The sequence below is a fragment of the Pezoporus wallicus genome, unplaced genomic scaffold (genome assembly GCF_028554395.1).
Source record: "Pezoporus wallicus isolate ANWC-B61680 ecotype Strahan unplaced genomic scaffold, APGP_CSIRO_Pwel_v1 contig_161, whole genome shotgun sequence".
In the NCBI taxonomy this organism is placed as follows: Eukaryota; Metazoa; Chordata; class Aves; order Psittaciformes; family Psittacidae; genus Pezoporus; species Pezoporus wallicus.
Window position 1 is genome coordinate 10,904,988 of NW_026642654.1, and position 18,420 is coordinate 10,923,407.

General features: G+C 41.0%; 1 protein-coding gene across 3 annotated transcripts in view; it reads left to right on the forward strand.

Annotated features, from left to right (window-relative positions):
- SH3YL1 (SH3 and SYLF domain containing 1) overlaps positions 1 to 11,764 on the forward strand; it is a 51,188-nt gene extending 39,424 nt beyond the window's left edge. For all 3 annotated transcript variants that reach the window (XM_057431868.1, XM_057431867.1, XM_057431869.1), the window contains exon 10: positions 11,180 to 11,764. In XM_057431868.1, the coding sequence (XP_057287851.1) occupies positions 11,180 to 11,379 (200 nt within the window). In that variant the 3' untranslated portion in view covers positions 11,380 to 11,764. The remainder of the gene's footprint in view (positions 1 to 11,179) is intronic.
- Positions 11,765 to 18,420: the final 6,656 nt, after the last annotated feature.

Sequence of the window (18,420 nt, forward strand, 5' to 3'; positions counted from 1 at the left end):
CAGATGAGCATTACTAGAGATTAATTGAATCACTGGTGGCATATGAGATGCTTCAAGTACCTGTATGGAAAGATTTATGTTTATATCTGATTATGGCAGATTAGTACCTGTAGCTTTAAAATGTCAAATCTACTGTGCATATTTCGGCCTTCCCAAACATCTGTTCAGTGAGATCTGATGTTGTTGTGTTGTGTATGCTGAGGTGAATCTACATGTAACAAACAAAGTAAAAGCCATTATGGAAATTAGTAGTTTAATGTAGATAGGACATTTGAGATTTCATTTTTAAGGTTGAACAAACACTTTGTAATTTGTCTAGAAACAATTAAAATGAACTTTGTAAGTAGGTATATGTCTGTTCTGTTCTAAAAGCTAGGATAAAACCCTTTCTTTTTAGGTTAAAGCCTGAGAGGTGTGATCCAAGAATATGGAAAATAAAGTACATTAGGTTGAAAAACAACTTATCTGTATACTGTTATTATCAGGAACTGAAATTATTTTCATGACTTCTATTCTTTAAGATACAGTTGGGCTATTATTTTTCTTTCTGAATGGGAGCTCATGGAGACTTTCTTTCTTGGTATATTAGCACAGGTAATATTTGGTTGTTCTGCAGGTCCTGAAAAGGTAATTTCTTCAGAGTCCCATTCTGTGACATGCTACAGTATACTGCTGTTTTAGTTTTCCCCACTCCACTGGCTGATGTTTCATCTTGTCTTGAGAAGAACCCCATGACATCTTCTAGTTTGCTGTCCAATTTTTCTGTTATAGCAACCTAGAACCATGCAGCTGCTCACTCACTCCCCTCTCTTTCTTCTCCTGCTCCCGGAGGGATGGGAAGGAGAATCGAAAGAATGTAACTCCCACAGGTTAAGATAAGAGCAGTCCAGTAACTAAGGTATAAAACAAACCACTGCTGCTACCACCAGTAATAATAATGATAAGGGAAATAACAAGGGAAGAGAATACAACTGCTCACCACCGGCCGACCAATACCCAGCCCAACCAAGCAGTGAACCAACCCTTCCAGGTAACTGCCCCCAGTTTATATAGTGGGCATGACGTGCTGTGGTATGGAATACATCTTTGGCTAGTTTGTGTCAGGTGTCCTGTGTCTGCTTCCTCCCGGCTTCCCCTCCTCCCTGGCAGAGCATGAGACTCACGAAGTCCTTGGTCAGAGTAAACATTACTGAGCCACAACTGAAAACATTGGTGTTATCAGCATTGTTCCCAGGCTGAAAGTCAAAAACACAGCACTGCCCCAGCTACTAAGAAGGAGAAAAATGACTGCTACCGCTGAACCCAGGACACTCATATAGCACTTCCTTTCATCCTTTCTCTGATTTACCTTACTTCACTTCCATTTTAAGTCTTTAAACACTGACCCCTTGTCACTTTCCAGAAATGCTGCTGGTTTAGACCTATCGGTAGGAATGGTGAATGATAAAGCCTGGGAACTGATGTCGCCTAATAAGAGAATCTAACCTTATAAGGTATTATTTTTTTCTGCTTATCATGACATTGTAACCTAGGTAATTCAGTAATCTGACTTCTGTGCAACCTAGTTGTGAATAGGAACTCAGCATTACCTTTGTGGGTCTGAACCCCAACTTTGAGCCAAATTTCACATTACCTAAACAATATTTGTTAGAAAATACTTAAGAATAGTAAAGCGTTGGAATTCAAATATCATCAAAGCATGGACTGTTAGTTGCATTAAAATTCTCCCATCCATAAAGCATTATGAAGATCCACTGAACTATACCTGTTGAAGTCTTAATCTCCAAGGTGCCTATTTTCCAAAAGTCACATGAAGCAAGATGTTGTATCTGTCGTGTTTTTATTAGTGCATGTGGTCATAAAGTGGATATTTTAAGGCAGGTTTTTTTCAATATTTTAGAACATCATTGATATATTTTTTTAATTATATAAAACTTATAATATTTTTTTTCTTGGTTTACATTCTAGCACATAAATGAACCAGTCCTTTTTAAGGAGTTACGTATGCAAGAGGTTTTTAAGTTTAAGGAAATATTTAAACTGGTAGTCACATACATTACAAGCCATATATTTTCTATTCCAGTAACAGAATCCTGTTTTCTGATGTAGTTTTAATGATCTTGATTGCTTTCTAAAATCTGAGATTTATTTTTTTTTTTCTTGGATGTGTGCATGTAGTTACTAATAAACATAAAATTATGTACTTTTGCGCCTTTATTTCTTTACATCCTAGAGTATCTTTTTCTGTTTTTTCAAAAGTATCCTTTGTTCCAAGTCATTTGAGTGTGATTCATAAGAACTATTATGATGAAAACCACTGTTAATTCATATACCTGGAATTTAAAACTAGTATTCATTCTTGTTTAAAATTCTTAGTTAAAAGCAATTACAAAATGTAATAATGATGCAAGGCATGAGATCCATAAAATTAAAGGATTGAACAGCTTGCAGGAAACTAGCATGTAGTAATAATTAGTGATTTCCTAGAAAATCCAGGTCTAAGCTGTAGGTTAAAAAAATAAAATGGGGTTTGACTATAAAAGCATAAGAAAGGTAACTGTCAAGAAAGCAAGTTTTCAGCCAAAAGCCAATGTTAACAAACAACAAAATAGATGTAAACTGGTAGCACATTACTTGAAGCTGGACATAAAGAAAGCAATTTTGCCAGCAGGGGGAATACAGCTCTTAAATAGCCTCTCCAAATGAATAGAGGGGGCAAAAAGAGGACAGGCCAAAAAGGTGGTTTAATGTGTGGCAACACACCAGACTCCAACCTGGGTCTCAGAGAATGTGCTTTATTTAGTTACATGCTCCCAGTCTCACCGCAAGGAGGTCTTGCATTACTATAACATTCCTTAGATCCTAGCCAGTTCCTGTCCTTTCTTAGCAGTACATACCGGGTATCTTTCAGGAGTATGCTAATAACAGATATGATGGTTCTACTCATCCTCAACTCATATCTTCTATAAACTTTTGAGTTTTCACAGATTCAGGAGATTCTCATTGTTTTATCACCTCTCTGTTACAGGTTTCCATCATATCTTGTTGCTCCTTTTGACTTTTGAGCTTTCAAGCTCATCTAGCGATATCTTTCCAGTGTTAGCATCTCATCCCTTTTCATCTTATAAATCCCATAGTTGATCACAATCCTGTTAACCTAATCTTTTATGTTGTTGCTTTGGCGTTTTTCAGTACTATGCTGGACCCTCTTTAAAACAGTTTCTCTTGCATGTGGTTCAAAACATCAGTTCTGCCTATGCTGATAAATTAAACATTGCCAGAGAATGTGCTTTGGCACTGAAATGTTATCATTTATTCTATCAAATTGCTAGCAAGTTCCCAGTGTGATTTTGATCTAGGAAATGTAGTGGGCTGTTCTTAGTATTTTGGAAGTTTGATGTGCCAGAGACTGTCCCCAGTAGTCAATGTAAATGAAACTACTCTGATTTGGAGACATGGAACTTAATAGCATGGACAGGGCCAGACTAGCAGTTGGCCTTGGTACTGCTCCATTCACTGATGTAAATGTTACTTCCAAATCTCTGGTGACCTCTTTATAACCACATATTAGAAATCACATTCCATCCTCCCTTGCCCTAATAGACAGATTAATTGTCACCTTTGGTTTTCTTCATTAATACTTGTGCTCCCTGAATTCCATTGCTGGCCTATGTCTATAATTGCCTTTATATATAAAAATCTTGGAGCAAAATCTTGGAGCAGATTCTCCTGGAAGGCATGCTAAGGCACGTGAAAATCAACAAGGTGCTTGGTGACAGCCAGCATGGCTTCACTAAGGCGAAATCCTGCCTGACCAATTTGGTGGCCTTCTATGATGGGGCTACAGAACTGATGGACAGGAGTAGAGCAGTTGATGTCATCTACCTGGACTTGTGCAAAGTATTTGACACTGTCCCACACGACATCCTTGTCTCTAAATTGGAGCAACATCAATTTGATGGATGGACCACTCGGTGGATAAAGAACTGGCTGGATGGCCGCACACAAATAGTTGTCGTCAATGGCTCAATGTCTGGCTGGAGACCAGTAAATGAGCGGCATCCCTCAGGGATCGGTGTTGGGACCGGTCTTGTTTAACATCTTTGTTGCTGACATGGACAGTGGGATTGAGTGCGCCCTCAGCAAGTTTGCCGATGACACCAAGCTGTGTGGTTCGGTTGATGAGCTAGAGGGAAGGAATGCCATCCAGAGGGACCTTGACATGCTTGTGAGGTGGGCTGATGCCAACCTCATGAGGTTTAACCATGCCAAGTGCAAGGTCCTACACCCGGGTTGGAGCAATCCCAGGCACAGCTACAGGTTGGGCAGAGAAGAGGTTCAAAGCAGCCCTGCAGAGAAGGACTTGGGGGTGTTGGTTGATGAGAAAATGAACATGAGCTGGCAGTGTGCGCTCGCAGCCCAGAAGGCCAAACGCATCCTGGGCTGCATCAAAAGGAGCATGACCAGCAGGTCAAAGGAGGCGATCCTGCCCCTCTACTCTGCTCTTGTGAGACCTCACCTGCAGTATTGTGTGCAGTTCTGGTGTCCTCAACATAAAAAGGACATGGAACTGTTGGAACAAGTCCAGAGAAGGACCATGAGGATGATCAGGGGACTGGAGCACCTCCTGTATGAAGACAGGCTGAGGAAGTTGGGTCTGTTCATCGTGGAGAAGAGAAGGCTGCGTGGAGACCTCCTAGCAGCCTTCCAGTCTCTGAAGGGGGCCTATAGGGATGCTGGAGAGGGACTCTTCATTAGAGACTGTAGTGACAGGACAAGGGGTAACAGGTTCAAACTTAAACAGGGGAAGTTTAGGTTGGATATAAGAAGGAAATTCTTTCCCGTTAGGGTGGTGAGGCACTGGAATAGGTTGCCCAGGGAAGCTGTGAATGCTCCATCCCTGTCAGTTTTCAAGGCCATGTTTATGAAACCTTGGGTGACATGGTTTAGTGTGAGGTTTCCCTGCCCATGGCAGTTGGGTTGGAAGCAGATGATCTTAAGGTCCTTTCCAACCCTAACTATTCTATGATTCTATGATTCTGTATATTTCCAATGTCTCAATGAGAAGGCATTCTTTTCAGCCCTCTATTTTTCTGTTAAGATTTCCCAGCTAGCTGGCCTTTGTCCATTTTCATTTGCTAAATAACATTTTCTGCAGACAATTCATAACTATCTTTGTTCCAGATCTCTCTCTTCCTCCCTTACTCTGGTTCTCTTTTGTTAATTAATTATGAATTCAAGCTAAAAATGATCAAATAGAATCTGAAACTGCCTGTTCCTAACCAGTGCAGAGCACATGTGATCATCAATTTGGAATTTCAGTTTCTGAGCAATAAGTCTTATAGATGGTTCTCCTCCATTTCAGTACCATTTGAAAGATGCTGCCTTTTCTTTCTGTCTCCACTTTTGTCCAGGGTTTCGTCTTGTTATGATTCAATTGTTACAACATCCTTCTGTCTGACCTTTGCAAATTCAATATTCCTTTATTTTCATTTAGATTCAGTTGTTGATTCAAAGCTAATTTCCTGCCCTATCACTTTGCGCATCCTTTACATTCCTCCACTGACTCTTGCTTAATGCAGCTCAGGATACTGTTCACCTTCTTTGCTGCAACAACGTGTTGCTGGTTCATTTAACGATGTTGAATCAAGCTGATGTTTGTCTTCCACTTTAACATGCCCATTTGGGGCCTGATAATAGTCTTCCTTTTTAATATGATAATTTGGGACAGATATCCTTCAGGCAGTTTATTATAATCAGTGTATGTATTTGATAGAATCATAGGATGGTTTGGGTTGGAAAAGTCGTTAAGATCATCTAGTTCCAAACCCCCTGCCATGGGCAGGGATGCCTCACCCTAGACCATGTCATCCAAGTATTTATATTCACAATAGTGTCTTAGCAGGTGGTGTTGTCCAGACCATTTGCTGAGGATAATAATTAAAATCTCCTATAAACTCTTCGTTGTTGCTGGCACCAACTATCATTTTTGACTTGGAGATTTGCAGGATACTGTAATTAACTTAGTTCATTAGCCTGCCTTGAATCCTTTCCCGAATTCTAATTATAAACTCAGTATTAATTCTTTCCAAACAAAAGCCCAGTGTCCCATCACAGGTAAAGAACTAAGATTTCTGTCCCCTGCTAGTTACAGCTCTCATCCTAAACCTACAAGCAGTACTGAAGCTTTCAATGTCTCTGAACAGTGTATTAGCGATAGGTAACCTTTTTGATACTTGATATATTTGTTTTTAAAAGCATAGATGTTTAAGTCTGCCTAGATTGATTAGTTGTTTTCTGTGCTTTGGTCTCTGTGTCAGTTTTCTTTTACTTCTGCTGCACAAACAGGATTCATGTGGTTGTTTAATTTTCTATGTCTCCATTTAACCAGTGAGAATTCTATTGCAGCTTTTCTGTAAGCTGACACTTTTTGGTGGAGCTTTTATGGCAGCAGGGTACAACTTCTGTCATCTCTGATGCTGGAGACTCATCTGACTTTTAACATTTTGTATTGCAGTTCCAGTCACTTCTATTTCTTTACAATATGCAGAGAAAGTAGAATTTAGTATTTAGAATGTGTTACTCATCCACACTGTTTTTTAAATATCAAAAGCTACTAGCCATGCATTCTAAAGGTTGCACAAAAAAAAAAAAAGAGTATGATAGACTATTCAGTTCCAAGGAAAAATATATCTATCTAGACAATCACATCTCCATATGGTATGTTGCATCCCAATAGAAGCAATGTTACGACCTTTCAACTGCAGAAGAAACCAGTCCCATTTACCAAAGGAGAGATTTAGCAGAAAGTGTGTAATATATGGACAGTCAACAGTAGGATTACCCTGCCAGTCATCAGTCACCTTGATCAGATGGCTTGTTGGCCGTGGCAGTTGAGTCCAAGGACTCCTTTTGTGTAAGCTGTTTAATGTGGTTTAGATTAACCCAAAGCCAGAAGTACTAGTTTGAGTTAGTACAGTTATCATTTCTGTCATATGGATTGTTCTGGTTTCAGCTGGGATAGAGTTAATTTTTTTCCTAGTATCTGTACAGTACTGTGTTTTGGATTTAGAATGAGAGCAATGCTGATAAGACACCAATGTTTTAGTTGCTCCTGAGCAGTGCTTACATTAAGTCAAGGACTTTACAGCTTCTCATGCCCTGCCAGTGAGCAGGCTGGGGCTGAACAAGAAGCTGTGAGAGGACACAGCCATAACAGTTGACCCTAACTAGCCAAAGGGATATTCCATACCATGTGGCATCATGCTCAGCATATAAACTAGGGGGAAAGCTGGCCAGGGAGCTGCTGCTTGGGAACAGGCTGAGCATCAGTCGGGTTGGTGGTGAGCAGTTGTTTTTCATTCACATTACTTGTTTTTCTTGGGGCTCGTTTCTCTCCTTATTTTCCTTTTCATTACAATTATTATCATTATATCATTATTTCTACTAGTAAACTGTTCTTGTCTTAGCCCATGAGTTTTCTTACTTTTACCCTTCTTTCTTCCCTATCCCATTTAGCCCGTGAGTTTTCTTACTTTTACCCTCCTTTCTTCCCTATCCCATCAAGGGGGAGTGAGTGAGAAGCTGTGTGGTGCTTAGTTGCCAGCTGTGGTTGAACCATGACATAGGTGCACACATGACCCACAAAATCATGCTAACTCTCTAATTATTGATAATTAGTAAATTTTCCAAAGTGGATGTTTAGCATTCTCACCACTAATCTCAAATACGTGAGATTTGTTTCAGTTTGCTGTGCCAAGGACTAAAAGCAGCACTTTACAGTTTTTGTATAATTCTTCTGCAAGCTCTTCAAGATCAGACATTCAGTGGCTAGGGTATATGTGCATCTATGCCAGTAAAATTAAATTTGGGACCCACAGCTGAACTATATTATTCTGTCTTCCAGCTCAGATTTATGGAAGCATAATAAGCTGAACCTAAAATGATGTAAAATGACTGTTCTTCTCTAAAAAACAGTCTTAGAAACACCCTATGGTTTAATTAATATTTTGTAGGTTTACATTAGAATGTGAAACTAATGGCTACACTTACTACTACATTAAAGAGTGTGAAGGCACAGGCCTGTGCACTATAACTCAGTTACCTGTGTGGTTGTGGTGTTATAAAATTCTTTGGCGTTATTCTCACCTTGCACTTTTCCATATAATTCACAGATGTAATTTAGGAGTTACTCCAGCATGAAACAGTAGGTAGTTTGGCTCTCCCGCCTGTGTGGTGAGTGTATACTGGTAGGTATGTGGCCAGTACATGCCGATTGGTCTTGAAGTCAAAAAAAGGCTCCTGGCACTCTTCAGCCAATTATTAGAAATGCAGACCATGTATCTGTTCTGTAGCAACTTTCTAGAGAATGTTCTTGTTCTGTGCTAAATGCCCTCTAATTAAAGGTAATTTTATCACTCTTTCAGTCACTCTGGGATGGGTACTGCAGCACAGCCAAGAGGCTGTAAATTCAATCTAGTTTATACCCCATTAAGTCTCTAGCAGTAGTCCTTAGCAAAAGGTTCAAATCATTATGGTATGTAAAGATGAATAAAAATGAAAAGATATTGTGGTCAGAGCAGTTTGTTATAAAGCATACACCATACACATGTATGCTAGAGCATTGAGTATGTATGCTGGCTGCTGCACTAATTGATCTTCAGCCAAAATTTCTGTATTTCTGTTTTGACCACTGTTTGTAGAAGTGTGCTGTGTTTATTCAGATACCATTAATTAATGATTTTCTACAATGTAATTTGTTTTTATTTCAGTGTGCACACTCATAAATCTCAATGATTTCAGTATCTTTTCCTGTGTGTAGCCCTGTAGCACCATCTTGTGTGAGCTTCAAATGTGGTTTCAGTATATGCATTCAGCAATCTTCATATTGACTGTAACAATTTTATTTAAAACCCTTTCATGTAAAACTGAAATTGGGGAAACAGGAGCATGAAATAATTCCCCCTTATAATGTATGTGGTAGATTTCATAACAATGCATTCATTTAAGATACCTATATGCCAGGATGATCCAAATAAATCCAAATGGGATACTGCCATCAGGAGGCAATAAATACGTATTTTATCTGGTTTTATGCTACAAAAATACAGAAGTAAAACAGAGAGATTAGAATCTCTGTGAGAAATAAAATGAACTATGGGATGGGAAAGAGCTGCTAGGGAAAATTAAATAGGAATTGTTATGAAATAGCTGACAGGAATAAAGTTGGAAAATGCTTTTAAATGGTAGCAAAGTAGCAAATGGAGCAAGGACACAGAACCCATGTTCGTAATTAGCTGTAGTGCTTTGAGGTTTCTGTATGTTTACACAGATACAGAAAGTGGGAAGGGAAATGCATAAACCAATCTTTTTAATATGACAGTGCAAATAATAATTGGAGGCAATATTGTGGTGCGTTTCAAGTGTGAAAGTAAAAGTATATTTAGAAAAGCTGTATTGCTGCCTTTTTTTTGTTCTTTTGGTTTGAGTAACTGCTGGAGATACGGACCTGATAAACATGGATATTCTCATCTGGTTTTGTTTTCACATTAAAAGGAATACTGGTGTCTGACTTTAGATCATGAATATAGATATCAGGAGGGAGAGACTGGAATCAAGGAAAACAGGATTTGGCTTCTCTGCAACCAACACTCTCCCAGCACACAACCAAATAATTTTGCATAAATCTTTGATGATTGCTACAAATGCAGATCATGAAGGCAAAGAACTGGACTATGGAATGAATATATATATTGACAGATGGTGGGGGGGGGAGGAAATCTATGGTGTTCATGCATGTATTTATAGTCCATTATTCTTCTCTGCCTGTCCTGTTTTGTCTGCAGTTTATATTTGTGAGGCCTGGGGGAAAGGACTTTTCCTCTTTCTTTTGAAATGCTAAAAGCAACTAGAAGAAAAGTTCTGCGGGTATCAGTTGTTGACAACAGACTTCCAAACAAAAAAAGAGTTGTATCAGTGCTTCTCTCACTATCCTTTCTAGCTCTGTACTTGCAACATATAGACTAAAAAGAGCCTGGGTTTCCTCTCTTGCAGCACAGTTTTGCCAGCAAGCAGGTGCAAGTCGTGCTAGAAACCTTTAATCTTCAGCATTTGTGCAGCCATCATGTCCATATGATCCATACCTCCTGAAATCTCTCCACTTGACTGTCTGAACATCTTTATTATTTCGTCTTGACTATGCTTCCATTGTACCTTCCATTTTTCACTTTTAGGTGCATTCATGCAAGAGATGTAACTACTTTCTACATCAACATTAAACAGACACAGATACCTCTTATAATTCAGACAGTTGAAGGAATTGAGAGCAAAAACAGTTATTAGCAAATTAAAGATATTCAGTTAGATTAAAAGTTCAATAGTAATAACCATTGAGATACTGGCTAAAATGTGTCAGCAGGAATGGAGGCTGGATGATGGTATCCAAGAATTTAGATCCCTTTAAAACTAGATCAGAAAACTCATGGCATGATTCCAACCTCAGCTAAGGACTGGAAGAGTTATGTAAGAGACTGGTGGGAAGAGAATAAAAGCCACATGTGTATGTGGTCTAACATACCACAATGCAAGCCAAGTCACTTCCCGTACATCAAACCATACTCGGTTCTTTCTGCTAGCATGTTTTGTGTGTTTTGTTTAACATGCAAGGTATACCAGCATCTAGATGCAGTAAACCCCCTGGAAAGAGTAAGGAAGTGCTGTGGATGTTGTATTTTGCCATCTTCTATCCTGAGTATTGATAAAAAAATCAAATACCTGGTTTAAGTTTTGCAGATTCTGTGGTGAAAATGTCACAGAGAACACATACCAAAACTAAAATCCAAAACTGTTTATTTTCAGCCATCTTTCAGAAAGTGCTCGTGCTTTCTTCAACCCACTGCTTCTGTTCCTACTGTCTCTGACATATGAGGCATATAGAAAAAATTGCTGATCTTTATTTTGCATAGGCTACATTATTAAATAGACTGTGCTGATAGGCTGGAATCCATATTCCATTCACTTGTAGTGGAAATGGAGGGGTTTTTTTCACCAGCAGTTTATACGCTCAGATAAATTATTTTGGTGTCTTTGTCACAGATTTCTACTGTCATTTAAGAATATTGTATGTAAGGACTTATTGTATATGTAGTTTAGTAATTTTATTTAATTTCTGTCATTTCAGGTAACTCTTGGAGTAAGCCGGTAGAAGTGACAGCACTTTATTCATTCGAAGGACAACAGCCAGGTGACTTGACTTTCAAAGCTGGAGACAAAATCATGGTCACAACCAAAACAGATTCCCAGTTTGATTGGTGGGAAGGTAGAGTAGGAGGACAAACTGGCATCTTTCCAGCCAATTATGTTGCCATAAGTAACAACTGAGTTCATATAAAAGAAAATGTTGAAGCAGTAGTATATTTACAGTGAAAAATATATTTTAACTTTTCAGATCTTGTTAAAATGAGATTCTTGGTCAAGACTATTCTAACATAAAGTTGAAATGCATCAAATGACCTTAACTCTCCTCTAAATTCATTTCTTAAATAAACAGTAATTGATAATCCATTTATGAGAAAGTTTTAGTTTTTAGCAAGTTGCTGTATAAATCTACTCCAGTTTGTGTCTTGTTTCAATTCTGCCTTGCTATATGGATTTATTTTTCACATGAGGGAAAAATTATGAACAATTTCAAACTAAACATAAATACTAATTTATTAAATTATAATTTATGGTCTCTAATAAATGCTCTCAATTTTGCTTCAAAGCATCTCTGAGTTGGAGTTTGTTACTTTTAGTAAACACAGATCTTTTATTCACAGGTATAGGGGAAGAAATTACCTTTATACTTGGTTTTAAAAATCACTTTAGGCATTGCAGTACTTCTTAGTAACTACTGTAGGTCCTGTTCCCAGTATTTATCCTTGTTAGGCATATTAAGACCTTTTTTTAGACAACTCTGTAACAGTTAAGCAGTTCAGCTTCTCTGATAGCTTGTTTATATTGCCCTCAACTTTGAAGAGTTTAAGCACTTCTGAAAGTTTGCTTAATAAAATGCATGAATAGTCCCTCCCAGAAAATTATACTTCCTCTAGCCTCGTAGAGAGGAAGGCATCATTAGGAAATCATTCCATTACACTCACTGGCAAAAGTTCCTGGATTTCTTTCAGACAGGGCTGCAGGTTTTTAAGAAACTCAAAATGAGACAGAAGAGACTGAAGGAATAGTGAAATGTATTTACTAGCTTTCAATGAAAATCCTTCATATTCTTTGCCTCACAGACAGAACAGATGCCTGTGGTCTGTCTTCAGACAGATGCCACCACCAAACAGATCCATACTGTTGCAGGTATTTTTTTCAGAAGTTATTTTCCAACCAGCTGGAAAAAGTTATATAGGCTTACATAGCTGCAGTGGAAGTGTTAATATATGTCTTTAGAAGGACTGTTGTAGCATCTGCCAATTTGAGGTGAGAAAGCAAATTCTGTGTTTACCTATCATAGGCTGCATCTATTGCTTATTAAGCAAGAAAACAGTAAATTGTCCAATATGAAGACTCAGCAAATAGAATTAATATCATAGTCCCAGAAGCTCTATATGCCTCATATTCATGAAGAATCACTCCTGCATTTATCATACCATGTTGCTGCACTTTAGTTATGCAGTAAAAGCTGAAGCATCCACTAGCTGAATTGTGCTGTAGTACCTCATTACTCATTTCCAGATGCTGGCTGCTTTTTCAGCCAGTGTACTTGCCTTTCTGTAGGGTTGTTAAAGCTTCTTAATTCATCTCAAGTGTCTTCTTCCATGAAACTGTCAGTATTTCTGAACTTGCACAGTAAAATCATTTTATTGTTTATATAAATTCGGTTTCTTGGATTGCCTTAGCTGAGTTTGGGGGAAAATGAGGATTGGCTAATCTAAGTATTCATGATAGTCTGTAGACTTTGCAGGATAGTGTTGAGTAATTACTAAATCCAGGCTGCATTTTTAGGAGAAAATATTGAATGGGAAGTGTATCTCATACCTGGAACATTCCTTTCTTCATCTAAATATAATGGAGGAAAGAGAGGATTCAGTGAATTAGCCTAATGCAAGAAAAGCTATTGGTTGTCAAAACCAAACCTTCCTAAACCAATACAGAACTCTACTGTCTCATCCTACATGCCTTTGACACAGGCTGGATTGACCCACATCAGTGGGCTCAGGCTAATTCCAAAAGTGTTTTTACATTAAAAATATTTTACAGTTAAAGGCAGTCTGCACGACTCAGTAAACTTAAGAGATGTGTAAGAAACCAGTAGTTTATATAGGAGGGTTCCCTGAAGCAGGTGTAGAAAGAAAAACCTAGAGATAAAGGGTCACCCAAGAGACTTCTGTTCTGGTAAGAGAGGGTTTTCCATGAAAAAAAGTCTATGTATGTGTTCCTTTGCTGTAGGATGCCTGCTCAGATCCAGAGGAAAGAAAAGATACTGAAGAAGGTGGTGCCTCCAGCACGAAGCATTAAATGTGTTTGTAGAGCAGCTATGGCCTGGCATCTGAGTTTTGGTGGGGAGTTGGGAGGATAGATGTCGATAGGACCAAATCAGTGGGTACCTGTACTAGAAGAGAAGAAATGAGTTACAGAGCCGTGGGCTTCCCTGAAGGAAATACTTTAATGAAAGCAACAGAGATTACAGGCAAAGTACTGCTGTGGCATTGAGCAGGTACATTCGTCATCATACTCTTAGAAGCAGTTGCCCTCAGCATATAAACCAACTGTTTTTATCGGTGAAGTGCAGTTAATCAGACAGTAGTAATTTATATATAATACAAGTACTTTACGTATTTATTTTGGGACTATATTTTATATATGGCAGCCCAATTTCCTGTCAGTCTTCATAGGGTTTATTTTGATCAAGGTAATTCCCAAAGGGTCATAGTTAGGACTGTATGCTCTGTGTTCAGCGTCAGCAGATAACTTAATTCACAGTATCACAGTATCACAGTATGTTAGAGATTGGAAGGGACCTCGAAAGATCATCTAGTCCAATCCCCCTGCCGGAGCAGGAACACCTAGATAATGTTACACAGGAATGCGTCCAGGCGGGTTTTGAATGTCTCCAGGGAAGGAGACTCCACAACCTCCCTGGGCAGCCTGTTCCAGTGTTCCGTCACCCTCACTGAGAAGAAGTTTCTTCTCAAGTTTAAGTGGAACCTCTTGTGTTCCAGTTTGTACCCATTACCCCTTGTCCTATCATTGTTTGCCACTGAGTAGAGCCTGGCTCCGTCCTCGTGACACTCCCCCTTTATACATTTATAGACACTGATAAGGTCACCCCTCAGTCTCCTCTTCTCCAAACTATAGAGACCCAGCTCCCTCAGTCTTTCCTCATAAGGGAGATGCTCCACTCCCTTAATCATCTTAGTTGCCCTGCGCTGGACTCTCTCCAGCAGCTCCCTGTCCTTCTTGAACTGAGGGGCCCAGAACTGGACACAATACTCCAGATGCGGTCTCACCAGGGCAGAGTAGAGGGGAAGGAGGACCTCTCTCGACCTACTAACCACCGCCCTTCTAATACACCCCAGGATGCCATTGGCCTTCTTAGCCACAAGGGCACAGTGTTGGCTCATGGTCATCCTGTCGTCCACTAGGACCCCCAGGTCCCTCTCCCCTACACTGCTCTCTAACAGGTCATTCCCCAACCTATACTGGAACCTGGGGTTGTTCCTGCCCAGATGCAGGACTCTACACTTTCCCTTGTTATATTTCATCAAGTTACTCCCTGCCCAACTCTCCAGCCTATCCAGGTCTCGCTGGATGGCAGCACAGCCTTCTGGCGTATCAGCCACTCCTCCCAGCTTAGTGTCATCAGCAAACTTGCTGATAGTACACTCAATTCCCTCATCTAAATCATTGATGAATATATTAAATAATACCGGTCCCAGTACTGACCCTTGAGGCACTCCACTAGTCACAGGCCTCCAACTAGACTCAGCCCCATAGACTACAACTCTCTGGCTTCTCTCCTTCAGCCAGTTCGCAGTCCACCTCACTACCTGATCATCCAGTCCACACTTCCTCATTTTAGCCGTGATCCACTGTGTTATTTCCTCATAAAAGGCTAAGAGATTGGTCAAACATGATTTCCCCCTGGTGAAGCCATGTTGACTGCCCCTCATAACCTTCTTATCCTTGATATGCCTTAAGATGGTACCAAGGATAAGGTGTTCCATCACTTTCCCAGGGATGGAGGTGAGGCTGACCGGCCTATAGTTACCCGGGTCCTCCTTCTTGCCCTTTTTGAAGACTGGAGTGCTCAGTCCTCAGGCACCTCTCCCGTTTCCCAAGACTTGGTAAAGATGATGGAGAGTGGTCTAGCAATGACTTCCGCCAGTTCCCTCAGCACCCGCGGGTGCATCCCATCTGGACCCATGGATTTATGGATGTCCAGATTGCTCAACTGGTCTCTAACCCATTCCTCGTCGACTAAGGCAAACCGCTCCGTCGACCTGACTTCATCTAAGGTCTCAGGGGTACAGGGCTCTTCAGGACTGCCCGCAGCAGAGTAGACAGAGACAAAGAAGGCATTCAGTAACTCTGCCATCTCTTTATCTTCTGTCACCAGGGCACCCATCCCGTTCATCAGTGGGCCTACATTGCCTCTGGTGTTAGTTTTGTCTGCCATGTATTTAAAAAAGCTCTTTTTGCTGTCCTTGACCCTTCTTGCCAGGTTTAATTCTAAGGATGCCTTAGTCCTCCTAGCTGCCTTCCTACATCCTCTAGCAGCAGCCTTATATTCCTCCCAAGTGGCCAGCCCCTCCTTCCATGACCTGTAAACTCTCCTCTTCCACTTGAGCATACCCAGCAATTCCCTATTTAGCCACGCAGGTCTCTTGGCCCTCTTCCTTGACTTCCTACGTGTCGGGATGCTCCGATCTTGAGCACGGAAAAAGTAGTCCTTGAATGTCAACCAACTATCTTGGGCCCCTTTACCTTCAAGCAGCCCTGCCCATGGGATTTCCCCTAGCAATTGCTTGAAAAGGCCAAAGTTTGCCCTGCTAAAGTCCAGGGTTGCAATTCTACTTGGTATTCTACTAGTCCTGCCACACAAGATCCTGAACTCCACCATCTCGTGGTCGCTGCAACCAAGGCAGCCCTCAACCCTTACTGCTTCAACCAGATCCTCCTTGTTAGTGAGGATGAGATCCAGCAGCGCTCCTCTCCTGGTCGGCTCATCCACCATTTGCAGGAGGAAGTTATCATCCATACACTGGAGGAACCTCCTGGACTGCGGCTGGGTTGCCGAGTGGTCCTTCCAGCAAACATCAGGGAAGTTAAAATCCCCCACAACGACCACGGCCTGTGACTGTGAGGCCGCTCTCAGCTGCCTGTAGAAGGCCTCGTCAACTTCCTCACCCTGATCTGGTGGTCTGTAACAGACACCTACAACAGTATCCCCCCTGCCAGCCTGCCCCTTAATTCTCACCCACAGACTCTCAACTTGCTCATCATCTGTCCCTGGACAGAACTCGGTGCACTGTAGTTCCTCCCGCACATAAAGAGCAACCCCACCACCCCGCCTGGCTGGCCTGTCTTTCCTGAAAAGGACATAGCCTTCCATGACTATATTCCAGTCATGTGAGCTGTCCCACCACGTCTCTGTAATTGCCACCAGATCATAATCTCCTGACTTAACACAGGTTTCCAACTCCTCCTGCTTATTTCCCATGCTGCGCGCATTGGTGTACAGGCATTTCAGGGAGCGAGCTGAGCACACCGATTTCACCCTAGGATTGTAGGAGGCCTCCCAGTCTTCATTAATTCTGGAGCGCTGCCCCACTGGGGCAAGCCCAGCTACAACCCCATCCCCCTTCGAATCTAGTTTAAAGCTCTCCAAATGAGCCCTGCTAATTCGTGCCCCAGCATCCTTTTCCCTCTGTGAGACAAACCTTTCTCACTTGTCATTGTCCAGACTGGTGCCCTATAAAACCAGCCGTTATCAAAGAATCCAAAGCCCTGCCTGTAGCACCAGTCTCGAAGCCAATTGTTCATGAACTGAATCTTCCCATTCCTTCCCACATCATCAGTGGAAGATGGAAGGAGAGAGGAGAAGATCACTTGAGCCCCAGACTCTTTCACCATCCGCCCCAAGGCCCTGTAGTCTTTCTTCATCCCCCTCAGATTGCGGGAAGCAGCTTCCTCCCCACCTGTCTGGAAAACCAGCAGCGGGTAGTAGTCTGTCGGGTGCACCAGGTTGGGGAGCGCCCTGGTGATATCCCTGATCCGGGCTCCAGGCAGACTACACACTTCCCTATGATGAGGGTCAACTCTGCATATCGGGCCCTCTGTTCCTCTCAGAAGGGAATCCCCTACTACAATGACCCTTCTTTCTTTCTTAACAGAGGCAGTCTTGAGGTGCAAAGTCGACTCCCTTTTCCTATGTGGCCTTGTGGGCTGGCCTTGCCCCACATTCTCACCTACCTCTCCTTCAAGATCCAGGGCCTCGAACCTATTATGGAGGGACACCTGGGGAAGCAGGGCAGGAAGGGGGGAGGGTTTCCCACGACGTCGACCCGGAACTAGCTTCCAACCCTCGTCGTCTTTTTGGTCCCCTACCTCTGCGCAACAGCTACAGGGCAGAGTTTGAATTCATTCCTAAGCAACCTGTATCACCTATAGGAAGGCACTCCTAGAGCCTCAGACATGTTAAGATGACATATCTTCTCCACTGATCTGAGTTTTTTCAGTGCATGCAAGTTTTTCCTTGTGAGACGGTTCACTGTTCATCACGTAAATTCCCATTTTTCCACAATAAAAGAGAATTACTACCAGAGAATATATATTGATGGTCATTATCAGGTCTACCCAGCAAGAATTCAACTCACAGGAAGATCCTAATGCATATACTCTCCAGCTTTTGGATCCAGACTCGCTCTCCTACTTCTGTATTTTATGTGGTTTCAAGTCATATGACAACTTAGTTTCTTCAAGTCTGTCCATTCCAGGGAATAAAACTTCAAATGACATTATATCTGTTTTATATTGGGATGTAGCAACATTTACATTAGCTGACTACAGGTTCTGTCAGTTTTGCAAGAAGAATCCATTGAAAGAAATCAGAACAAAAAAAAAAAAAACAAAACCAAACCCAATCATAATCACCAAATACACCAAGTTTGTATTGGTGAAACAATAATATCTGACAGTTCCATGCTTCCAAAATTTTCAATATTCAGAATGTTTAGGCAACCATCTGTCAACAAATTATGTAAATAAGTATTCAGCTTTTGGTAATAGGGCAGGATGGTACATTTTGAAGTTTATCTTTAAACCATTAGGATTAGCTTAAAACCCAAAGCACTCATTTTACCCTGATACCAGCCAAAGATACAAAATGCAGGGGGAAAACTGAAAAAGAAGTTTTTTTCTTACAGGTGTTTTGTC